Source organism: Delphinapterus leucas, chromosome 14, assembly GCF_059928025.1.
Source record: "Delphinapterus leucas isolate spDelLeu-1000000601 "Yukka" chromosome 14, BTC_Dleu_Yukka2, whole genome shotgun sequence".
In the NCBI taxonomy this organism is placed as follows: domain Eukaryota; kingdom Metazoa; phylum Chordata; class Mammalia; order Artiodactyla; family Monodontidae; genus Delphinapterus; species Delphinapterus leucas.
Window position 1 is genome coordinate 73,646,813 of NC_143142.1, and position 25,696 is coordinate 73,672,508.

A 25,696-nucleotide genomic window follows, 5' to 3' on the forward strand; every position below is an offset into this window, starting at 1 on the left:
AGTGAGACTGGAGCTTGGGTTTGTTTGGGATTTTTAAACCCTAATTCCAGTGTCTTAGTAAAATTATAAAATGTGGGGATCGCTTAGAGGATGGATGTGTTATCTTGTGCCACAGTGATGATGACAATAGTAAGATCCTTCCCAGCAGCAACAGAGAGTAAATAAACACCCTTATGAAACACCATGCCATCACTTTCAACCACACACGTCATTTACGGGGAGATACAACGTTCCACTACAGCTGTTTACTAGTGACTGGAAGCAAAATTAACCATGCGTGAAGCTCCGGAGTGTTGCTTTTCAGTAGATGAACTGTATTTAATGCAAAATTAACTCTGAAGGAGGAAAGATGGGGAAGTCTCAACAGTTTCACAGTCTAATTACAATAGCTGTCTGTTTAAGACCGTATTGTCTGTGTGTGGCAGCAAAGTCTCTTCAAAAGTGAGTAGGGCTTCCCTGGTGGCGCAGTGGTTGAGAGTCCGCCTGCCGATGCAGTGGACGTGGGTTCGTGCCCCGGTCTGGGAAGATCCCACGTGCCACGCAGCGGCTGGGCCCATGATCCATGGCCGCTGAGCCTGTGTGTCCGGAGCCTGTGCTCCGCAACAGGAGAGGCCACAACAGTGAGAGGCCCGCGTACCGCAAAAAAAAAAAAAAAAAAAAAAAAAGTGAGTGGCTATGGCTGGCTTCAACTTGCAGATCAGCCTCCCCTGCGAGTCTGTAACATTGCACTTCCCAGCTGACCTCAGAGGAGTCCCTCACAGGAGCCTTTGACATTAAGGGATACTTGGAAATCTTGCAAATTTGTAAATTTGAGTTTTAGTGGAAAGAGTTTGGGGTTCAGAGTCAGAGGCAGTGTTGGAGTCTTGGACCCCCCTTCTTCTGAGCTGGGGATTAGATCATTATCTCCCAGCCTCTGTTTTCTCATCTGTAAAATGGGAACCAAAACATCTCTTTGGCAGGGTTATTATGAAGATTAAACAAAAAATAGGGAAAGATGAGTGCAGACAAAAACTGGTGAAATCCACATAAGGTCTGTAGTCTTGTTAATTACATCGTGCCGATGTGAGTCTCCTGGTTTTGATAGTGTACTGTAGGTATGTAAGGTGTTATCGTTAGGCAAAGCTGGGTGAAGGGTACATGGGGACCCCTCTGTACGTTTTTGCAGTCTCTCATGCCTATGGTTATTTCAAAAGTTTTTTAAAATAGGGAACTCTTACTATGTGTCCATGCTGCGCTAAATGTCTTGCTATCTCATTTCATCCTCCCAACCACCTCACGTGGAAATTACTGAGGCACAGAGAGGTAAGTGGTTTGCCCAAGGCTAACAGCTAGAAAGTGGAGGTGCAGGAAATAGAACCCACAGGCATTCTTGCTCTTCACCACCATGCTGTATACAGCTTGGGATTCTTATATGTGACAATGTCTGACATTAGTAGGTACTCAGTTATAGTTCAGATATTTTTCTTAAAGCATTATTATTTGGAAAGGAAAAGGAATAGGAAAGCCCCTGTGGCAGAAGCTGTTGGGACCCTGCCCATCACCCTCACCCTCACCCCTTCCATGCACACAGCTCTAAGTCCAGGTACCACCACCAGCATCTCTTGGCCTGAGAACACGCTCTGATCACAGGCACCTGCTTTGCTCAGCGTGGCTTGCCCATGTGCTGGTGGCAAACGCAGGGGAGTTAACACCCCCATCTGGAACAGCCTGCTGCTGGTAAGTAAAGGGAGTTGGAGTATAAATACCCCTGCTCCCTCACTCCTTGGGCGTGCTAATTCTGAGAAATGTGTTCTGCCCAGCCTCCCCCAGTTTCCCCAGCAGGCATGAGCTTCAGTAACACAGTGGTAACCGGGTATAAGGTACCCTATTGACTTTCCTTCCCTTCCCTGCCACACTCCCTCAGTCTCCTACCAGTGTTTCCTGGGATCCCCTCCCAAATATTTGCACTTGAACATTCACGTGCAATAAAGGATTAATCTTGCCTAAATAAAGGATTCGTTTTTGCCCAACTTTTTGGAGGTAACTGCTAAGCTCTGATAAGAGTGTCCAAAGAGGCTAGAAGCAGAGGTCAGTCTCACGAGCAGGCAGTGATGGCTCCCTAATAAAATCTCTGAACACCAAGTCTCAGGGGAGCTCTCCTGGTTGGCAGTGCTCCCACATCACTGAGGGGGGAAGCACTGTCCCCACGGCTTCACCAGGAGGCGACAAATGGGAATTCCCACCTGGTCTCTCCTGGACTCTTTGCCGTGTGTCTCTTCCCTTGGTTGATTTGAGTCTGTATCTTTTCACTATAATAAACCGTAACCATGAACATAATAGCTTTCCTGAGTTCCGTGAGTCCTCCCAGGAAATTAATGAACTTGAGGGTGGTCTTGGGGAAACTGCAACTTGTCTCAGGGCTGTCTCTGTGGGAAACCTAATTATGACATCCCTACTTCATACAACAAATGTATTCCCCAGAATGTGGGTATAAACTGAAAACATGCTGTAAATTCACCAGCAGAGCCTGAAATCTAAAGCAACTGTGAAAGATCCTTTCGCCTATTAAGAGTGAATTCTTACATTTTAATGTATCTTTTGGTACATCTGGATTTTCATGTGTACGTCTGAATTTGTGCCTATTGAGGATATAGAGCGCCAGTTTTTGGTTACCTGTTGTAATGGGAAGGTGCTACTAGAATGAATTATTAAAATGTACTTTGTTACTCCACTGAGTTGCTCGTTTAGGGCTCCTTTGTTGCTTTGTTTCTGACGAGACATTAGTAACACTTTCTGCTGGTGAAGGTGCTTAGAGTCTGTACCCAGCAGACCTCTCCCTCCGCCCCACCCCCCAGGAACATCCCAGGCCCACAGCATCCCTGGAGCCCAGGCCAAGCTGCTCTCCTCACCCTGCATGTCTGTGACCAGGAGGCAGCCACTTGTTTTCTGGTAGACCCAGTGCTGGAAGGTGCAACATTTCTGACCAGCCTCCGATTCTCTTCTCAAGAAGTTTATCTCCTTCCCATCCCTGATGGAATACTTCACAAATTCTCCAATCAGCTCTTCCTCCACTGTTGCGTATGGGATATTGTTCTCAGGTCGATGGATAAGGAAAATAGGAATGATCCTGGAAGGGAAGAGAACGTGGGCACACATCGTGTTCTTAGATGGGAATAAAGATGGCGGGGATATTCTATCCTGGGCTGGAGGAGTAGGGAGCTGCAGCATAAATCCCTGGGTTCCATCAGCTGTAGACTAAAAATTCCCCCATGATTGTTCAGTGGATAAAAGGATGTGTTCCTTTTATTTGTTCCTACAGTTGGTGAGAAACTCCTCCTTGGGATGGAGTTCAATTGCTCATGTAGCAATGAATGTCTTCATTATAGGCAAGCCTCAATGACCCATTGGTCAGGTGACTAATATATCCATCCATCCAGCATCTATCCACCCTTCCATCCATCCTTCCTTTCAGTCAACAAATATTCATTCAGTGGCTTCTATGTGTCAGACACTCTTCCAGACACTGTTCCAGAAAACAGCAGTAAAGAAAAGAGGCTCTGCTCTCAGGGATCTTCCATTTAAATGAAGGAGACAGACAATAAACAAGCGTCTAGTGCCCTGTGCTATATGAAGAAAACTAAAGCAGTGGAGAGGAGAGAGGTAGCACAGGGTGTAGAGGAGGGGTTGCGATTTTATTTAGGGAGGTCAGAGAAGGCCTTGATCGTAAAGGACATTTGAGCAGAGACCTGTAGGAGGTGGGCACGGAGAGAGCCATGAGGACGTCTATGGAAGGAACATTCCAAGTAGAAGGAACAGCAAAGGGAAGAGGCCCTGGGCAGGAGCATGTGGGGCGTGTTCGAACAGCAGCGAGGGGCCGATGTGGCTGGAGAGCATCGAGCAAGGGGAGCGTGGTGGTTTGCGTGAGGATGGGAGAAAATGGGGAGCTGGACCTTGGGGAGTCTGGGCCACTTGAGAAACTTTGCCCTTTGTACTGAGCAGGAACAGAAGCCACTGGAGGGTTTTGTATACAGGAGTGACATGATCAAACTTGCATGTGACAGGGATCACCCTGCCACCCTGTGTGGTATGGAGCGTGAAAGGGCAGACGCGGGACATAGGAAGGAGGCCATGTGAGAACAATGGCAGCTGGAGGTGGAGAGGTGATCAGATCCTGCACTGACCCATTCACCGTCACACCGTCCTAGATGATTATCCCCAACCTGCTCCTCTCTCCTCAGACTGCCCACGCCTTCTCCCCAGCCTCACTCTCAGATGAGGACCTTGCTTCCTGTTGGACTGTGAAAACTGAAACAATAAGAAATTCTCACAGCTACACCCACCACGTGTTCCTGCCTCCCAAGGTCAGTGCCCATGTCCTCTGCCTGCCCACCATCTACTGTGGAGGAGCCCTCCTTGCTGCTACCTGAACCATCTCTCCGCTGGTGCCCTGTATCCCAACCCCTCCCTGATGCTCAAGGATACTGTTCCAGTGATGGCTCCCCACTCTCTCTCCCACCAGGGTTTCCCCCTACAGACTCATTCCCAACAGCAACAGAGAGTAATGACTCTACTCAGCCTGTGGACCTCATAACCCACCCCCACTACCGACCCACCGTTTACATCAAAGCCCAAATCAGTTGTACACTTCCCTCCCATTCAGTCTTGAATCCACTCAAAGTGACCTTCCTGCTTAAAGAAGCCTCGGTCAAGGGCACCACAAGCACCATGTTGCTGAGGCTAATTGTCCCTTCTCAGCCCTCATCTCACTCGCCCTCAATGGCACTGGACACTGGATCGCTCACTTCTTTTTAAGACACTTTCCCGTGGCTTCCAGAAACTCACTTCCTCTTGGTTTTCTTTCTGCTTCACTGGCTACTTCCTGTCTCCTTTCCTGGTTCCTCATTTCTCCCCAACCTTTACCCCCTGGCACGCCCTGGGATAGCTCTGCTCACTCTGCACATGTTCCCTACTGACCCTCCTTGTTTTAAATACAGTTCATATGTCGGCAGTTTCCACATTTATATCTCCAGCCCAGACCTCTCCCCTGAACTCCCAACTCACATCTCCAGCTGCCTACTCTCCATCTACACTTGATGCCTAAAAGGCGTCTCAGATTTAACATGGCAGGACTTCCCTGCCATGGCGCAGTGGTTAAGGATCTGCCTGCCAATGCAGGGGACACGGGTTCAAGACCTGGTCCAGGAAGATCCCACATGCCGCAGAGCAACTAAGCCTGCAAGCCACAACTACTGAGCCCATGTGCCGCAACTACTGAGCCCACGTGCCACAGCTACTGAAGCCCACGCGACTAGAGCCCGTGCTCCACAACAAGAGAAGCCACTGCAATGAGAAGCCCGCGCACCGCAACGAAGAGTAGCCCCCGCTCGCTGCAACTAGAGAAAGCCCGCGCGCAGCAACAAAGGCCCAACGCAGCCAAAAAAAAAAAAAATTTAACATGGCAAAAACTGAACTAGTCATTTGCCTCCACCCCAACGTCTGTAGAGTTGATTGGCATTCTTTCCCTTCAACAAAAATCTGCTGAATAGCTTGTGTCAGGATCTCAAAGATTCAGGGGAGGGGAGACGAGAGACACAGTCCCTGCTTTCCAAGGGCAGTCGTTGGGGAGGTGCCCAGAGGAGGGACATCTAACCCCCAACTCCCAGCTAATAAAGACAGTCAGCAGCCAGGTGTGTGTGGCCTGAGTTGTGAAGACTAAGGAGGAATAAGCTGGCAGAGTGGGAGGCAAGAGGGAGGCCATCCAACAACTCCACGCCCGTGCTTGGTACCCACAGCTCAGGCTCCCTCCGTGCGCACCCGCGCAAGCCAGTCCGAGTCCCACGTCCTGGTCCTCTCTGCACCCTACCTGGCCTGGCCTGAAGCTTCCCCGACGCTTCTGAGTTCCACCCAGTGATGCTCTGCCTCCCGCCCGACCCCTTCCCAGATGCAGTTGGTCCAGCACTGAACAGATCTGGTGTCACAACTGCCCATTCCCTTTTGTCACCAGGCGAGGAATAAACTGCATGAGAGCTTGTGAAAGGGTACACATGAACCCACCTCACCTACTACTCACCACAGGAAAATACGTGTACAGCAGGGTCCGCACCCTGTTACCTAGGGGCCAGCTCCAGTCAGATGCCTGTTTTCATACAGCCCACAAGAATGGTTTTTACAGGTGAACATCTGCAATTGATTGGCTTTTAGGGAACACTAACTCTGAACCCCAAATGTAAGCAAAGTTACTTTAAAACGTTAGCAAAATGCTATTTAAAAAGAAAGAATTCCATTCTTCTATTACAAAACCTGTATAATTCATCAATAAAGATTTGTAGATATTGGTTTTCTTTATTGTTACATAAGCATCTACATAATAGCGTTGATTTTGCCTATGGACCTACACAGCCTAAAAGAGTTACTATCTGGCCCTTTGCAGAAAGGGTTTGCCCAGCCCTGGTCTCAAGTTTTGTCTTCTGTTGGTGAATTCTTTTGTTTCTTCTCTCTGCCTCAAGGTCACAAACATGTTCTTGTCTCCCCATCTTAAAAACAACCAGCACTGCCCTTCCTTTGGGGGGACTTTGCCCTTAGATTTCACTCTGATTTTCCTTGTTTCCTTCACTTCTTGAAAGGGGCACCTCCATTTGTATCCATGGCCTCAGTTCCAATTCCCTCTTTGACCCATTACCCCTCATCTTACAAAGTCCCCGCCTGCTGTGGTCATCCATTCTGATGGCCTCTGATTATTCCCCAGGATCCTTCCGCAGCATCTGACAGTGTTTGTTTAATTTTTATTGGCGTATAGTTGGCTTACAATGCTGCGTTAGTTTCTGCTGTACAGCAAAGTGAATCAGTTATACATATGCAGACATCCACTCTCTTTAGATTCTTTTCCCATATAGGCCACAATAGAGTATTGACTAGAGTTCCCTGTCCAATACGGTAGGTCATTAAATAGATAACTAATAAGCTTCTCACAGTGTTGACCCCTTTTGCCCTCCAGAATCACCCTCTTGCCTGGACTCTGGGGACAGTGTCCCCTCCTGGCTCTTGTTCCACTGATGTTGTCCCTGAGCATTTGCCGGCCCCTGCTCAGCACTGACTCCGAGCCCTGCATGTTCGTGTTTCTCGAGCTTCCATCCTTGGTCCTTCCCTCCCCTTGTCCTATGCACTCCACGCAGGTAAGCCCACCACTTGCACAGTTGCTGTGATCATCTGTGTGCAGATGCCCAGCAAACCAGCGCACTGCCTCCCTTCTCTTTCTGCTCCAGGCTTAGATGATTGAATTGCTGCAGTCTGATGGGCCACAGAGACCACAAACCTCAGACTCGGCCCACGCAAAAGTATTCACCTCGCCTTACACCTACATGAGTCTTCTCCCTGCCTATACTGTCTTCAAGTGGCGGCATTGTCTACCCAGTCTCCCAAGTTCATAGTCAACCTTCTCTCCCTTTTTACTCCTTCCATGAAGTCTGGTTAAACACACCTACCTACCGAATGTCACGCAAGCCCATTCTTTCCTCTCAAACTCCCCATGGCCATGGCTTACTTCCACTGTCACTGCCTCTTTCTTGGGCGACAGAAACAAGTTTCAGGCTGGTCTCACCACATCCAGCCTCTGGGCCTTGTCCTTGGATATCCATCGCTGACAGACAGATAGCTCTAAGAGCCACATCCGCACAGAGGATTTTTAGGGCAATGAAACTACTCTGTATGATACATTATAGTTATCATTCGTTATAGTGTCACTAGACATTTGTCCAAACCCACAGATGTACAACCCTAATGTACACTGTGGACTTAGGGTGACGATGATGTGTCAATGTGGATTCAATTATAACAGACGTTCCCGTCTGTTGGGGGATGTTGGTAATGGGGGAGGCTGTGTATGTGTGGAGCCTGAGAGGATGTGGGAAATCTGTCCCCTCCATTCAATTTTGCCGTGAACCTAAAACTATTCAAAGATTAAACTCTATTAAAAACAACAGGGGCTTCCCTGGTGGCGCAGTTATTGGGAGTCCGCCTGCCGATGCAGGGGACACAGGTTCGTGCCCTGGTCCGGGAGGGTCCCACATGCTGCGGAGCGGCTGGGCCCGTGAGCCATGGCCGCTGAGCCTGCGCGTCCGTAGCCTGTGCTCCGCAACGGGAGAAGCCACAGCAGTGAGAGGCCCGCGTACCGAAAAACAACAACAACAACAACAACAACATGTCTGCTCCGTTGCTCAAGGCTCCCCTGCTGAAAGCTTCCGGTTAGCCCCTGTCTCCCTCTCGCCCCGATGCTCATTAGCTGAGCATTGAAACTTCTTTGCATTCTGACCCCCAACCTGCCTCTGGCCTCTTTCTCTGCCCCCCTTTTTTCTACCCTGCCAGTACTCTAGATTTACTGAGCATTTTCCATCTCCTTGAAAACCTTCTTTCACCACTCTTCATTTCTTTCTTTGAACACGCTGTTCCCTTTGCTGGCAGTTCTCCACCCTTGCTCTCCATCTGGCAAACTCCTACTCATTCTTCAACACCCTCCTCCTCCTGGGAGCTTTTCCAGAGCCCCTACCTCCTCCATGTCCCCATAACTCCTTGCACTTCATGCCAGCACACTGGGTTGTTTTTTGTGGGGTTTTTTTGGTTTTTTTTTGCGGCACGCGGGCCTCTCGCTGTTGTGGCCTCTCCCGTTACAGAGCACAGGCTCCGGACGCGCAGGCTCAGCGGCCATGGCTCACGGGCCCAGCCGCTCCGCGGCATGTGGGACCTTCCCGGAACGGGGCACGAACCCGCGTCCCCTGCATCGGCAGGCGGACTCTCAACCACTGCGCCACCAGGGAAGCCCCAGCACACTGGGTTTTGTCCTACATGCCTTGCACTCCCACTGGCTGTGAGGCGCAAGAACCTATTGCATTTTCTTTGTATTCTTTAAGTGCCCATCACCTAGCATGGAACAAAGCCTGGCGCATGGTACGTGCACAGCGTTTGGCAAAAATGAATGAATGTTTATATAGGACAAAGTTTCTCAGTCTCAGCATTATTGAACTTTGGGGCCAGATAGTTTCTCATTGTGGGGCTGTCCTGTGCATTACAGGATGTTTAGCAACACCTCTGGCCGCATCTCACTAGAGGCCGGTAGCACCCCTTCCAGTCACAACCATTAAACTGATATAGGATCTGATCTGACAAACTTGTAGACAGTCAGAGAAGCGGTCACCTAGTTAAGTGTTGATCATTTTCAAGGACTTAAAGTAGAAATCACGATAGCCACCCCAAGGAAAAGGTGAGATGCTGATTTTTTTGATGTTCATGAATGTAAAAAGTATTTTTAATACAGATTATTTGTCAAATGGGTAGACAAATAGGTATAAGTCCCTAATGCAGGCCCCTAACAACTGTCGATATATTTAAAGGCTCAGAAAGAAGGCTTCTGGAAGGGTCTAAGTGCCACACACACACAAGAAAAACATTAATGGTGTGACAGTCACCTGCGTCCAGTGATGGTCACCTGGGTTGGGGAGGGGAATGGCTGGTGTCAGTTCTCTTAGTAAAACCATAAAAAGAGCCCTATCATGAAAAGGCCTCAGAAGTGGCCCAGGTTTTGCGTCAGAATGTCTACAGGTAAAGATATAGAACAATTCTGCAACACTTAGTAACCAAATCCAAGCTTAGGAAAAGTCATGAGGGCAGCAGGGCCGGTGGCCTCCTTTCTCCCTTCAAAAATACTATCACAGACACTACCATCATTTCTCTCTCTGTGGGGACGTGGGTCCCCTTTTCCAGTGAGATGAGGGTGAAGGCCTCTTACTTTGAAGGGAGGCTTGAGTTGGGCACCCTGGCCGGGTCTGCACTCACACCACAGGGCGCCGCCTGCTTCCCCAGGGGTGAGAACAGAGCAGAGAGGATTCTCCCAGAGCGTGGAGAGCATCCGGGCCTGTGCTGTTTCCACCCACATCCTGCCTCCTCCTGGGAGTTCAGCTGGAGGCTACACACAGGTGTCTGAGTCAAAGATTGTTGGGAAAACATTTTTATATTAAACAGACAAAGAGGGAAGAATACAAAATTCAAGTGAATTTTAAAGACACAAAAGGTAACATTTCAAAGAAACGACTCTGCAGGCAGATTAAGCCCCCAGAGCTTTTGAAGGGAACATATTTATCCTCCTCTGTCATTTACGAGTATTTCCTTGAGAAAATGTGAGGAGGATGCCTCCTTTCCCGCCCCATCTCTCTCGGGAGCATTTCTGGACCAGGACAATGTCCTTTAAGACACCAAGTGGCCGACCCTTCAAACACCAACGTTCTCCGATTACTAATCACGGCGGGAGTCATTTTAAGCACTATTTCTACTTCTAGGATGAAAGCGTTTGTGTCTTCTTTTATCAAAGAAATGTCAAGTATTAGCCAGGGGGCTGGTGGGCCCACCTGGGGCAGTGGGCCCTTCCCAGCGCCCCTGAAATCAGCCTGGGGTGTCCCCAGCCTCCCTCTGACAACTTGGTCATTTCTGCAGGATTTGGGGCATCCAGGTTGCCTCCTGAGGACGCCCTGAAGACAGCTGGCCACTGACCCTGCCGCAGGGCAAAAGGGTGTTCAGGGTTTACTGGGTTCTTATTCGTTCCATAGCCCTAAAAACCAGAGATGGAGCTGGCCGTGATTCAGGGTGGTAACTAGTCATGGTCCCTGCCCAGGGGGATCCTTTGCGTGAAGAACGCTGACTCTACTGTCATTCACAAATTCAAAACCAGAAGCTGCCGGAATGCGGAGGGTTTTCTCTTCTAGACCCACCCGCCCAGAAAAGGGAAGCGCAGGGCCAGCTTCCCGGTCTGGAAATAAACACATCCCCACCCCAGGCAGGCCAACCACGCAGCCTCGCGCCCTGGATCTGCAGAGGAGCCTGAGGCATGGCGGGGAACCCGCTGGCCGCCCTCCCTTGGCTCGCCGCTTGGGAGCCCTTTCCCCTCACTGGCTGCCTCCTTGCAGGGATCGTGCTGAGGCCCTCCCCCCTTTGTTCTGCCCCTCCCCTCACAGCCATCTGCCAAGTGGCCACGTCTCCGTGGGCCCTGCACGTCCTCCCTGCTCAGCGGAGCATCTAGAGGCTGACGGGTGGGCGTCCGAATCATCCCTACCCCTCCAGAGACACACGCGCCCCCCCGTGCCCTCTCCTCTCAAACCCCGCTCACTTACACCTTTGCTAACGTGGTTTCAAGCACAGAGGCCTTTGAGGAAGCCGCGTGGACCTTAGGCCTGGGGCCGTTTCAGAAGTAAGGGGAGTCCTCGTGCTCAGAAAGGAAGTCAAGGTTGGTAAAACGGAGAGAGCAAACGAACAGGAGAGGAACTCCAGAGTCACAGAAAGAACATGCAAGCTGCAAATTCAAATCGACGTCAGCAGAAGCGGCAGAGGAACGGGGGCTTCTGCTGAACCAAATACACAGGCAGACTCGGCGAAGGGGACCCAAAGAAATGATCTGTGAAAAATGACAAAGCTTCCTGTCCACAAAAGATGCCACAGTGTTGTGACAGCCTAAGACCTCAGAAGAAGACACCCATACCTCCCTTACCTTCTAACCTGCCGCCCGCCAACCCCCCCCCCCCCACGCCGTCAGCCTGATTCACCAAGACGTTTTGCAGGCTTGGCGCCAGCGATTACCACCAAGAACCAGAGGCCGGAAGTGAGACGGACAGAAGCAGCCCTGTGAGCTGTTCACCTTCCTCCAAAAGCATTCCTGCCACAGCAGAAGAGGCCAGGATCCTATCAGCATGCCGAAGATAAAAGATAGACAAGGGGGAGCTACCTCTGGAAAGTGCTGATAAAAAGATGTCTTTTGGTGGGACCAATTCTCCTAAAGTGGCTGCTCCTCCTGAGGAGGGGGCACCCGCCCTTGAAGACCTACTGCTCTCCTTGAGGGAGTTAATACAATCATGTCAACTGCTGACCCAGAGGCTGTGCTTGCTTCCTGGAGCAGAACTGTAGCCGGGCCGAGAAGACAGACTCAGTGGAATCACAGGAGGCCGGTGTGGTCAGGTGGTGCGTGGTCCAGGGGCGAAGTCTCCCTGCTCCCCCACTAGGGCTGGGCTCATTACAGTTTCATGCCGGACAGGCTTGGGTTCTTGAAAAACCGAGGAGGGGCTCTGCACGCTTCTCCCTTCCTGCCGGCAACTTTCCACCCAACACCTGGGGGAACCACACGCTGCGCCCTGAGTGTGTTCATAGGAATCAACCATCAGCGAAAAGCCTGCGGTGAGGCTACACCACCCGGAAAAAGGGTTCAGCTATAGTGATAGTTAACGATAGAGAAGTGACCACAATCCACTCCGTGGTGCCCCTTGACAGCTGAACTGTGGGCCGCTCCACACTCTCCATGCTTCCTGCTTACAGGGGGACACAGCCTGGCCAGTTGCAGGGGGAAAAAAAAGCCTGTGAACTGCCTGACAGGAAGCCACGGTGCAAGTGGCTCTCTCTGCAAAGAGCCCCGGCCCTAAGAGGGCAGAGGAGGAAGGAGATGAGACATTTTACAAATATGAACTCACTGAATGGAATTAATTTACCTGAAAGGGCCTCCGGTAAGTTTCTACACTGGGGAAGACGGGGCTTATAGACAGAACTTGAAACCTGGTTATGTTCACTGTAACCAATATTCAAACCTATCATCGCCAGGAATGGTTCAAACCGAAATGTGTCTTCTGATGTGACACAGTATGTCACTGACAATCTTCTTGCCAAAAAGATGTAATATGCATCGCTTCACAAGGAAGCAATCAGTCCTGATTATACCTGTTGTCCCGGCATAATTAAGAGACCCCCTTGTTTGGCGTAGCAGTCTCTTAGACATAGCTATATGTAAATATTCAGAGCTATGCACTTAAGATGTCTATTTTTACTTTAAGTTTTATACATAATTTTTTAAGTGTCCTGGAATGAATGATAAGTTACAGTTCCTCTAGTAAAAAGGGTGTTTTTGGAATAATAGGGGAAATTTTAATATAAATTGGATATTAGGTGATACTATAGCAATGTTAAATGTGTTGGTTTTGATAGCTGTTGTGGTTATATAGGAATATGTACACAGAATCTACAGAAAGAATATTGAATTAACTATTAACAGTTGGTCAATGAGGTGCAGAATATACAGGTGTTGTACCAACTTTTGTTTCAAAAGTTTTTAAAGTTTAAAAAAAAAAAAAAAGAATGCTGTGTGTTTCCAGTATGGGATCCTGATTTTTGGTTCAGTGAACATGGAATCAGGCACAGATGCCCTTTTTTGGACCCTTATCCTTCCATGTACTGTCCTCGTCCAGGAGTTCACAAATCCTCCCGCAGTAAGGAAGGAAATGTATTTGGATACCAAAACATCCTCACCTGTCTCCAGGGCGGTGACAGATTTACTCGGAAGCTGATTAAGCCCTTGTCCTTCACCCGCACAGACCCTTTCCAAGTCCCTGGACACGTCTTGATATTCATAACTGTGTTCTTTTCCTTAGAAAAGCCCCCAAGTTGTGTAATGAGTCAAGCTGCACAAAGCTTGGGTGTGCCCCTGCGGAAGGGCGCTGTGGTTCCACGCCTGGTGGACTGATTACGGGTGGATTCTTCCTCCTCAAGGAGGAACTGAAGAGGACAGAGCAGGAAGAGGGGGCTGGAGAAGCAAGAACAGGACGAGTTCTCATGACAACCCAGGCCAGATTGCCGTCTTAGCGTACTTAACAGAAACACAATTGAAAGTGGTTTTCTTTGCATTATGATAATTTTTCTTGAAGTTGCTGAGAACTGCTTGTATACGAAGTATGTTAAGCATTTCTTGGAGAAGAACAGCAAGCATTAGACTTTATACATGGTGTGTCCAACATACCACCTCAGGGTTGTTTTTTTTTTCCATTTCGTGAGTTAACAGAGATAATGCAGACAAGAGTCCCTTCCTTCTTTCCTCTCCTTTCCCAGTTTCTACTCATATGCAAATGACTGGTCTGTCTGAAGTTTCCAACGTGCACTGGCACAGCCTTTTCTCTTCCCATTTATGATCTCAACCAGATAAGCAGATCAGTAAATACAAGCTCCAGACACCCCAACATATGCTTGTGCCAATCGACATTTAGTCAACGAGTGGATAAAAGTCAGTGTAGTTTACCTCTGTAGGGTTCCAGGAATCGGGTACTATGCTCCTATGTTCCTGATCACCCAGCTCATTCTTCCCTGACACAGCACCATATTTATTTTCATCACAGGACTCCTGTTCTATTTGGTTATGGTTTAGACAATGTAATACCCATGAGAGTAGATACATTTTCTATTTAACATGGTATATGCATTTATTTAATTATTCCATACATACACACATTTACTGAAATATCTAGCAAGTCTTTTTCTGCAAGCCTCTGGTGACTCAGTGAAGAATAGGATAGCAGCTGTGTGTGCCCTCTTAGAGCTTACAGACAGACACCAGTTGAAATGTGTGTCCTACTGTTTCTTCTCACCCTCTCATCCCTCAGTGCCCCGCAAGTCCCCAACAAATTAGAGGGGGGGAACACAAGAGGGAATCATACTTACTCTGGCACTTCTCCAAAGCCTTCCAGAGGCTGTGCTTCAGCGGCATAGATCTTGGCATAGTATCTGGCGGTATTTTGAACGTAGCACTCCTAGATCACCGAAGTACATGGGAAAGCCCAGTGATTAGAAGAAATTCAGAGAGCATTGCCCGGTAAGGCTCAAATTTCCCAATATAGGTTAAGCCAATGGATTTCCAAACCCATCCCTTCGCTGGGGGCACAGAAGCAACAGTGAATGTAGCCTACAGTTGGCCACTTGCAGAGGAGCTCTGAGATCTGAAGGAACCATCCGGGTGAAGGTCAAGTGGTCTCTAGGGCTAGGTGTCCCTGAACTATGAAATTTCTAGAACCCGCATGGCTGAAGTTCACCCCTGAGCTAAGGGGACTGGTCCCTGGGCAGGATGTCAGATAGAGCACGGGGACTATTGGATTTCCCATAAGCTATCCCATCTGAGGTTCTTCTTCAAAGGTGTAACTTGAGTTGTAAGTAATGAACACCTTGCCAAGATTGTTGGTTTAGAAAAGCCCTACAGAGTGGAAAGCAGAATCCAGTTTGCTTTTCCTAAGTGGGAGTCTGGAGTCTGGGGGATTTTCCATGACTGGGCCAGATGGCACTTGAAATGGAAGGAATATTCAGTGAAAGAGAAGAACAAAGAAGGAGGAGAAAGGAGTACAATTGGCAAAATCCTATGCTCAGAGAAGAGGGGTTGTCTTCACGAGTACCAAGTCCCACACGGCATTGCCACATCTGAGATGACCGTGGAGGGACAGTGTTTGACAGCACCCAAGAGATTCATCTGAGTCTAGCTTATTCGTTTTATAGGTTAAAGAAAAAATTCAGAACGCACCTAGTTTGTGAAAGAGCTAGACCCAGCTCTCCTGAAAGCTTGGCCAGCGCTGGCATGGAGTGAAAAGCATGGACGGGGGTGGGGGAGGGCTGGTGATGCAGGGGGAGAAGATCGTGTTTTCCTCCCCTCCCCTCTTGCCTCAAGGGTCCTACGACTCAGTAACACAGGAGGGAACTTAGGTAGAGACTTGGGTCAATCTCCCTTCAGAGCTGATGGGTGGACATTGAACCTAACTCAGGAAGGCAGGAAACAGGACAAACGTTAACCCTTCTGAATATTCCCACCCTCCTTCCTCTTCCCTAAAACAAACCGAAACACTCCGGAAACTACCGTTGATTTTGGCTGTCCTTGAGGATCCCTGGGAATCCTGGCATCCATTGTAATTTGGACACCCCACTTCCCATGTCATTCTGAGTCCAGGTAGATTCAAACCCCTAGGGGTCTGATGGGGCTTCCTAGGAAGCATTCCTAGAAGTGATCCCAGCCCAGGTAGGAACTGGTGAGGTGCCCCCAGACATAGACTAGTCCCAACTGGCTGGCACGAGGCCAAGAAATCATTCAGAGGCTGAGATGTGATCTCCAGCATTTAGCCTCAATCTAGTGACTCCCTCATAAACATACCCCAGAGGGAGAGAGACACCCTCTTGGAGACACCCCCCATCGATTCTGAGTCTGATTTTCATCTCAGGGTATCATAGGTCCGTCTCACACCTCAAGCAGCACTTTCAGGCCAGTTGGACCCACCTGGGCAGCGAGTTTGTAGTTCCTCTGAATGAGCTCATCATTGTTTCTGGTCCCGTAGGCAACGGCGTTGTGCACCTTGAGCACACAGGTGTGGCCGGGCTTGAAGACTGGTGTGAGGCCCTGCATCACTTTGCTGCGGAAGGCTTTCCGGTGGACCCCTTCCCCAAAGTGCAACTCCTCCGTGGCGATCTGACCGCGCAGACGGCCCCCGAAGTAGCTGTCGCTGAGGAAGTCTCCTCCGAAGATGAGTTGGCTGAATTCAATCTCTTCGTATACTAAAGATATAACACAACTTCCGTTGGACAGGAACATCCCCCAATCCGGCTCCTTGGCTAACGAGCATTCCCACACAGGGACAATGACGAGGTTGACCTACAGAATCTAGGAGGGGGAACCACACTAACTCCCAACAGAGGCATAGCTCGAAGGGGAGATGGTTCACTGAGGATGTAGAACATGGAGGTGAGGCCCCAGTGGATCGGATGAGAGGGCAACAGAAGTGGATTGGATGAGAGGGGGAACAGAACTGGGGAGACCAGGAAAGGAACTGTAGACAGACCCAGAAAACGTGAACAGAATCATGCAAGGTGATTCAAGCAAGTTGAAAAGACAGATGAAATGTAGAAGAGGGAGGAGGTACCAGTTGTAAGACTCATCTGCTAGATCACTGATCTCCTGATCAATGTTTCCCAATCTTTTTTTTTTATTGTTGACTTCTGCAAGGATTCTTTTTAGTCTTTTCCCCCCCCAATTGCTCCACAGAAAATTTTAATACCACAGATGTACTGTGTATCTGGTATGGCTATCTGTGCTTAACACACAAAAATAAGTTTTCTTTTGCCTCCCCAAGACCCAGTTTTGTCCTCTTGGAGGTGATACTGCCTCTGTTAAGAATGACTGTGGTAGTCATAAGAAATAAGTGGGAAAAAACCAAAACAAGTAAAAAGAACTCCCTCTGAAGGGAAGTTGAAAAAAGGTAGAATCATTTTGGATCTACTTGTAAAAAGTACTGAGTTTTCTATCAGCTGTTTGAGTTGATTCTGCATGTGTTTCAGATGACAATCAACTTGATCAGAACGTTGCATTTTACACTAGAGATGACCAAGTCAGACTTCTGATTGGCTGAGAGAGGAAAATAAGATGGCTTTCAATGAAATAAGATTGTTTAGATTGTAAAAAAGCCACCTTCCACTCCTCAAAAGTCGATGAAAACTCATCTTTCTGAGATAGACATCACCTATCTGGTTGTGTGAAAATCCCACTTCACCTTTCTATTTAGAATATTTAGCAAAATATTTTTCTCTTTGAAAAATATTTTCCAATCATATGTTTTAAGGGCAGCCTATGACCAATGTGATTAGTTAAAAGTATAAGGGAACAGACTGTTCTTAAAGGGTATTGATTAGTGTCTAGACCTAGTTATTGTCAGAAAGAAAGGAGGCAGGTAGGGGATTTTCAAATAGAAAAAGTAGGTGAAAGTGTCAGTGAAAGAGTATTCAGAGGGTTGCTCGAAGGCAACTCTTTCACAAGGGCTAGCAGAATGCCCCTGAAGACTAACCTATTTGGCGTTTAGAGAGAATGGGAGCAGAGGAACAGGAAAGCAGGTAGGTAAATGGGACATTTTCCCAAATAAATTTTAAAGGAGATAGGATGTAATCTGTGAAAGAGCTAAGTAATAGAACGAGAAAGTTATAGAGAAGAGTATAGTTTAAGTTAAATTTTAGAATTAGGTAATGAAATGGAGAGGGAATGCTATTTATACAACCCAAATCTTAATTCTAGTTACATGATTGATGAACAATTTTGCCAAGACCTCTTAAAGAATATAGGAAATGTTTTATGTATATACACCAGAGCCCAATAAATCTGAGCTATATTTACATTGTTTTCCTTCAAAAGTCCCAAAGTTTCTAAAATTCAATTGTTCTTGAAAGTTAAAAGTTTGTGTATTTTAAAATTCAAATGTAATTAACTAAAGACAAAAGTTGTTCCAGACTCTCTGCTTAGTAATAGAAAGGAACATTTTTAGTGCCGTATTGTATAGGGATGGGCGTATGTGTGGAGATGAGTAATTTTCCCTAAGAAAAAATACACGACAAGCATGGACTCCACCATCCTCGATAATCCTGTCCATAATTTCCAGAAATGTCCACTTAACCAGGATAAAACAATGCAAGAAAAATACATCTTAGAATTTTTCTTTGAAAGCCACGTGTGCCATCATTAAGTTGTGCTAGCTTTATTTGAATCATTCATTTGGGGCTTTTATTAGACTTTTAGTTAGTGATCAATTTGTAAAATGTTCTATGTTCCTCCTCTAGAGATTTAAATAAAATATCTAGTGAGAGATTCCTCCAGATAAGAAAGGTGATAAAGCAGTCATTTGAAACTTCTTCATCTGAAGGTACATGGAAAGGCAGAGGGAGGTACGGCCTCCCCAGCCCAGTGCGCCATTGAAACTGGACCCCCAGTCTCATGGAGAAGTGGCTGGCAGAAGGTGATGTCTTCAGGGTCTAGACCCCAACCCAATGGTGGGAGTCACAGGGCTACAATAGCGGTGACCAGTACCTCATCCTCACTGGGGTCTCATTCCTGACTGGTAAAGCCTTGAGAAACGAGTCTCTGCAAACCTAAATCAACCAGGTCAGAGCAAGAATCTGGGGTGGGATGCCCAGTGATGCTAAGCAGCTGACGAAACAGAGGAACCTTCTTCTGAAGGTCGTTTTGGTTTTTGATATAAGAAAGGACATTCTTTTGCATATTTAGATTCTTGGGGGGATGGGGACAGATATAGGGAGGGATTTTAAATTATGCAAGTACATGACACATTAAAGACATGTAACACTTGAATGGTTTGTGAAGAGTTGGTATTTAAGTCTGTTGTTTTGGATAAATATCACAGTATTTGCTAGACCATTTCTAAGTCGAGATCCCAGCGCCTCGCCTTTAATTACTAGACGTTACTGCATCTTGATGATCTGTACTGTCTTGTTTTCACAGAGGTTTCAGGGTTTTTATTTGCCTTAAAAGAAAATCAGCACATACGGTGTACACTAGCAGTTTAAACTTGGCCATGATGAGAGTATCTGCACCACAGAAATTGGAAAACTGTACAAATCAGGGCCTCCCCAACCCCCTGGCAGGTTGTTAAAAGTTTGGCAGCAGATCACTGGGTGAGGATGGGCTCGTGTGTTGGGGATGGATAATTTTCCCCAAGAGGAAATACATGACCAGCATGGACTCAGTGGGTGGCCCAGAGGCAGCCTGAACGTTCGAGGGCAGCTGGTAGCTTGTTGCTACACCAGGAGTGCACAAGTGCCAAAGGAAAGCACAAAAATCCATCTCCCATTTCCACTAGGATGCGAATGAATGAATGCACTTATTCTCCTAGACACCTGACTCTTTGGGAATCTGCTCAGCTAGTCGAACTGAAAAGTAAAACAACTGGAGAAACAAAACATGCCGTGTGATGTAGACAACAAACGTAGGGACACCAAGCGGGGAAAGCGGGCGGGGGGTGAGGGTGTGTGATGAATTGGGAGATTGGGATTGACATGTATACACGGATGTGTATAAAACTGATGACTAATAAGAACCTGCTGTATAAAAAAGTAAAATAAAATTCAAAAACAAAGATAAGAGATAACAAGTGTTGGTGAGAATGTGGAGAAAAGGAAACCCGTAAAACAAACAAACAAACAAACAAAAAACCATGCTGTGTACGTGCCAGAGGCTGAAAAACCCCATGCAGATGGGCTGGATGCAAGTCTGGTGCTTCACAGAGAAAGTCTAACCCCAAAAGTGCCCCCCGCCCCCTCGCCAACACGGTCCCAACAACTGCACAGTCTGATCTCTTTAATAATTCACTTCTGGACCTCTGGAGCCTAACGCGCTTATCACAGGCCCTGTAGTCAGGTTGAAATAGCTTATGAATTCGTTTCCCAGGCATTCCTGAGCTCTCTCCTACTTGGTTCAAAGAGTCGATGGGAATGTTGCTTCTACCATTGCCTATATTTCATGCTTTAGGATGCACCCGTTTCCTCTGACGTCCAGCTCAGGTTAGCTTACCTTTAACATCTGGGTGACTTGAAAGTTGTTTGAGAACTGGAAGATGACAGAGAAGGGAATGCCTTCAGTACAAATCAGCATTCTGAACTGGTAGGGGCTAGCGGTTTTCACTGGAAACGGCAAAGCTGAGGTTTACCTTCTGTGGTGAGGTGAAATTCCGTAGTCACTTTCCCGTAACCGTTCTTGATGCAGCAGGAATAGAGGCCCTGGTCCTTCTGACTGGCTTGAAGGATGGCCAAGGACACAGTGGAGCTGTCTCCTGCTCTGCAGTGGGGGACATGAACGTGGGCACGCATCATCATTCTGAAGTTGCACTTTTCTAACAGGAGAAAGAAACTAACGCTTCCCTGCCCTCGTGAGTTCAGCCAACGGGCTGGCTGAAAGACAAGATTGTGATCAGCTGTTAAAGTTAACTTATTTGTAGGAGACGATCAGCATGTTTTCGCTTCACACCCTCACTTCAATATGCAATATGAATGCACGGAAACACCTGGGAGGTTTGACTGCCATTAGTAGAGCAAAGAATGGAAAATGTGAATTCTGGGGGCTTTCGTTAACATTTCTGCTCAGAATTCCTCAGTTGTGTTACTAATCCAGGTGTCCTGGGCTCAAAGGAAACCTGAAAGTTCCAAACCCAGACACAGTAAGAGACAACAGAAGGGGGGTCTTTGTTGTATATAAGGACTCATGGGCTGAAGACTTTAATAGTGTGCTCCCCTAGCAAAGACCATCCATCCATCTGCCCACCCAATCTCAAGTCCCAGGACTGTGCTCTAAACAGAAAAACGTGGTGGTGACAATGATGACGGTCATGGCTAACGTGTACTGAGCACTTGATATGTGTCAGGCATTGTGCCCATCATTTTAAGGACTATTCCATGCCATCCTTGGAGCAATCTAACAAATACTATTATTGTCCGCAGTTCACAGAAGAGGAAACAGAGGCACAGTGAGATTAAGCAAGGGGCCTAAGGTCACACAGCTGATAAGAGTAGACTCAGGACTTAAACCAGATAACCTGACTCTGGAACCCTCCTCTTGACTGTGATAAGCTGCCTCCCAGTGATTTGTGATCCCTGCCCTCAAATCGGGGATAATTGAGATTAGAGTTAAAGCCACAATCTTTGTTCCAAAGTCTCAAACAGAAAATTTACTTTGCTGCCAAAAAAATACTCAAATATTATTCTAGTTTTGTTCTAGATGGTGAATTTTGTTAGATATTCACCAAGGTCACGTGTGTGCAGTGTATATTTTGGTTCATTTCACAATTCAACAGCAAAATCCATTCATCTCAGTTTGCATAGTCAACAGAAGTATTCGTTATCGTTCAGCTTTTCAGTAGACTTCAAGCCTCCGAGTTACACATGCCTCTTCTGGAATGTACCCGTGGCTTAAAACAAAGTCCACTAAATCATAATACTTCCTCCAAGCACATCCTGAATGTATGGTTGAAAGTGGACGTGAACAAGCCCAGTTATAAGGGGAAGACTTCCTGGACAGGCTGCCAAATACCAAGAGTCACCGGGGGGAGGGTGGGGGGACGTGCCGTATCCTCCTCTAGCGGCCTGTTGATCAGCACAGCGTTTGTGTCCCTGAAAGGGGCAGTCGAGATCGGCCAGAAAGGCTGGCGGCTGAACTAGAATGGTCCCGTGACCAGTTCCTTCCGGCCAAGAAATCCTGATGCTTGGCACAAAATCTCGGCGGCCTTTTTCTGTCTTGGCCCACAGAGGCCTTCTTCTACGAGGGGTAGCTGAGGAGTCACAAAGACCTGGATTCAAATCCTGAGCTGAGCTCTGGTCTCTCGCCCTCAGTTTCCTCGTCTGGGAAAGAGGAAAGAGCAAGATCCCCTCCTGGGTGTGCATGAGTAGCAACTGACGCCTGGCACGTGAAGCCTGACTGAGGGGTCTAGTCTGGGGAGTGGCCCTGAGCCATCAGCGGGGGTCAGGCTGGGTGCCCAGTAGCGGGGGATCTGGTGATGGGGAAAAAGGCACGGTCTTCACCCGTGAGGGTCTTACAGTCTGGGAGGAGATAGACAAACCGAAAATACCCATATAAACTGTGAGAAGTGAAAAGAAGTGGTCTTGCACCTTTTTGAATCAATAGGGGGAAAGCTCGGTTTCATATTCTTTTACCCTGTAAGGGACACAGGTTTTTGCTTTTACGGGGAGGAACGGCCAAATGCACAAAGGGCCAAACAGGAGTGGAGCTTAGCTGGGGAGACAAGTGCAAGCAAAAGAAGCTCCAAGTGTGACCAGAGTTAACACAGCCAAGAACTAAATCGGCTGGAGGGGAAGGGCATGTAAACTGGGGGCTTCTCAGAAGAGCCCAGAATCCATCAGCAGCCCCAGGGAGCAGGGGTGAGGATTGCCAGCACCCACTGCCCACCTTCCAGCCTGGGTGGAGACGTCCTTCCAATGGCCAACCAAGGAGAACCTGCCTCTAATGGCAGCCAGCTCTTCCCTCCCTGCTTGTCCGGCAGCAATGATGTGATCTGTGCTCAGCTTTCAGCCAATCCACTCCATGGGGACAATGGCCCTTTCTAACGCCCAGGCCACTCCCAAGCACCTCTCTCCCCAGAGTGGAGAATGGGTTCCTGGTTACCAAGGAGGTGCTGACGGCCAAGGTAGCAGTGAAGGGTGCCAGCTTGAGATCTTCATGGAGCCATTGCACAAGCTACCACTTTCTTCTTGGTTTCCTCAGAGAACATTCACCTTGTCCTAGCCACAAGAACGTGTCCTGACACCTAATTTCCAAAATTTAGCCTATTAAGGAAAAGTATCCTAAACTTGGGGACAAAGGTGAAAGGATGATTGAGTGTCCTTTGTGTGTCACTGGTTAATGGGCTCACCCAAGGAGAAGTTAGTTATAGCAGATGCCCCTCTGTCGGACTTTGCTATTTACTCTTTAAACATCTTTGTCAGATGTTACAGAAAAACCCGAACGAACTTTTTGGTCAACCCAATAGAACCCACCCAGTTATAACTTCTCCTGGACAGAAACCTACAAAAGATAACTCCCAAGGTTTATTACCTGTTGAACATTAACAAGTTTCGTATCCATTTGCAAACATTCCAGCATTCTTTTGCCTGATTAACTGTATAAATTCATTCCTCAGATGTTCCTTTAAACAGCTTTCCCATCTTACTCTTTATTTAATGAGTTAGAGAAGGAAGATCTTTGTTACATGTTCCTGTTACATTTGTTTGACAGATCAACTTTTTGATAACTATATCTTGACAAGGCAGTGAGAGATTTCTTGGAGGGACATGTAAAGGAAACATGCAGGGCTTCCCTGGTGGTGCAGTGGTTGAGAGTCCGCCTGCCGATGCAGGGGACACGGGTTTGTGCCCTGGTCCGGGAAGATCCCACATGCCGCGGAGCGGCTGGGCCCGTGAGCCATGGCCGCTGAGCCTGCGCGTCCGGAGCCTGTGCTCCGCAACGGGAGAGGCCACAACAGTGAGAGGCCCACATACCGCAAAAAAAAAAGGAAACATGCAACCGGAATTAGGGGTGAAAATTTGATAACGTTTGAAAATCCACCTGAAATATAAATGACTTAATATCAAAGGAGTTATGACTCCCAAATCTCCAGTGGTAGCACAGGGAGGGCACATGGGTGCGCCTAAGCCAGACAGTGTTACCAAGAAGAATGAAGCCAAGCTCACCAAGAACTTAAAGGCCTTGGCCACGTGTCATTAGTAGATGGCGTGCCTACTGAGGTCACACACTTTCTAGAGGGAGGCTAGGTTCTCTAAAGACACCTCAGATGGAAAAGGGACCTGAAAGATTCAAGTGCCAATTTTCAGCTTAGATCAAGAGCAAAAAACGCTGGTTCATTTTCTTGGCTGATGGCCACGGAAAGTACTTTAAATGAATAATTAGCACTTTTTTTTTTTTAAATAAAGCTCTAGGAAACCACCTTGATTTTTAAAAAAATCAAGCCATTTATTCTTCATTGTAATTCTTTTTTTTTTTTTTTTTTTTTTTTTTGCGGTACGCGGGCCTCCCACTGCTGTGGCCTCTCCCGTTGCGGAGCACAGGCTCCGGATGCGCAGGCTCCGGATGCGCAGGCTCAGCGGCCATGGCTCACGGGCCCAGCTGCTCCGCGGCATGTGGGATCTTCCCGGACCGGGGCACGAACCTGTGTCCCCTGCATCGGCAGGCGGACTCTCAACCACTGCGCCACCAGGGAAGCCCCCATTGTAATTCTTAAGCCTTGCATAAGACAAGCAGGGTAATGATCAAGCCATTTATTCTTCATTGTGATTCTTAAGCCTTGCATAAGACAAGCAGGGTAATGACGGCCTTTTAGGCAAAGCAGCTTTATTACAATCATAGTTATAGGAGATGATAACTAGATAACTAGTTGGATTTTTCTGGCGTGATGTTACAGACATGAAACTATAGCTCAAGTCTCCCATCGTTGCATTTGGAACAATTACCAGATGTGTTCCAAGCAGACATTTGATTTGATTTTACAGGAAACTGATTTCTCTCACGTTTTCAGCCTATCTGTGATAAGATTAGTGGGTTAAGAACACTTCCCATGACTCAGGGAGCTGTACTAGGACCTCCTTTGGCAGAAAGGAGCTTCTGAGAATTGTCTGAGTTAGGCTGGTTTCCATCGAACCAGGGCATCTGTTTCTAGAATGAGTCACACCTCCTCAGGTGCAAAAGGCGAAGCTTGATTCACCAGTTCACTCGAGCAAGCATTTATTGCTGGAAAGCCTCTTGAGGAAGGTTCATTGCACACAGGGTATCCTTGGCAATGATGCTCACTCATCTCTCCTCTCCTCCCCTTCAGCTCCTCTAACCTATGGCCCCAGATATAAACTGGTTTTCCCATCTTAGAGAGGGCAGCTTACCACCCTGGGTAGATGCCACTTTTCTGTAACCTCACGGATTGTTTTTTCCTTTTGATTTACCTTCTTAGCTTTTTGTTAGGTTAATGGGAATTTATGAAAACAGCAAAATGCACGGGCATATAAAAGAGAGCTCTTTAATCTTGGGACCACAGGACCTCAGACTAGAAGATGACTGGACAGGTTCCCCTGATTTTAAAAAATGTGATGAAAGGTTTGTGCCTTCCTAAGGCCAACAAACATGATGGTAGCCGAGGCAAGGCAAGAACGCTTCACCATCCTCCCTGTCCAGGTATCTGTCCTTTTGTTACTTACTCTTCCTGGATACTTTGGGTGTGGAGTTTCTGCTTCAATCTTCCTTTTACTTCCTATAATTTACTATTTTCCTTTAGAACCATGTTGTGAAATAAACAACCAACTGTGAAAAGTAACCGGGGGGTGGGGGTGGGGTGGATATCGCACCTTCTCTGCACTTGGGCTATCGACTTTGAATCTTTCATCCACCAGATAGTAGAATCTTCATGAATCTCTGCAAACTGGCAGCTTAATTTTACATTTCCAGAGTGGTCGGGGAACATCTCAGCCTGGATCTTTTTCAGTAATACTGGAGCTGGAAACAAGAAACTTGTAGGTCAGTGTTCTTATAAGAATTGCAGAGAGCTTTAGGGTGGGCAAGAGACTTTCCCAT

At 47.6% G+C, this 25,696-nt stretch overlaps 1 protein-coding gene and 1 pseudogene across 4 annotated transcripts in view; one reads left to right on the forward strand and one right to left on the reverse strand.

Moving 5' to 3' along the window:
- The window catches only part of ALPK2 (alpha kinase 2), a 159,792-nt gene that overhangs the window by 22,269 nt on the left and 111,827 nt on the right, over positions 1 to 25,696 (reverse strand). For 2 of the 3 annotated variants that reach the window (XM_022584377.2, XM_022584376.2), the window contains exons 6-11: positions 25,471 to 25,618; positions 20,283 to 20,410; positions 20,147 to 20,182; positions 16,079 to 16,353; positions 14,488 to 14,576; positions 2,889 to 3,106 (exon numbers count right to left, since the gene is read on the reverse strand). In XM_022584377.2, the coding sequence (XP_022440085.2) occupies positions 2,889 to 3,106; positions 14,488 to 14,576; positions 16,079 to 16,353; positions 20,147 to 20,182; positions 20,283 to 20,410; positions 25,471 to 25,618 (894 nt within the window). The remainder of the gene's footprint in view (positions 1 to 2,888; positions 3,107 to 14,487; positions 14,577 to 16,078; positions 16,354 to 20,146; positions 20,183 to 20,282; positions 20,411 to 25,470; positions 25,619 to 25,696) is intronic. The other variant, XM_022584378.3, reaches the window with a different exon arrangement.
- Positions 10,587 to 20,884, forward strand: LOC149747647 (developmental pluripotency-associated protein 4 pseudogene; annotated as a pseudogene). The gene is made up of 3 exons (XR_016387685.1): positions 10,587 to 10,611; positions 11,381 to 12,509; positions 16,137 to 20,884. The product of XR_016387685.1 is annotated as a developmental pluripotency-associated protein 4 pseudogene (transcript).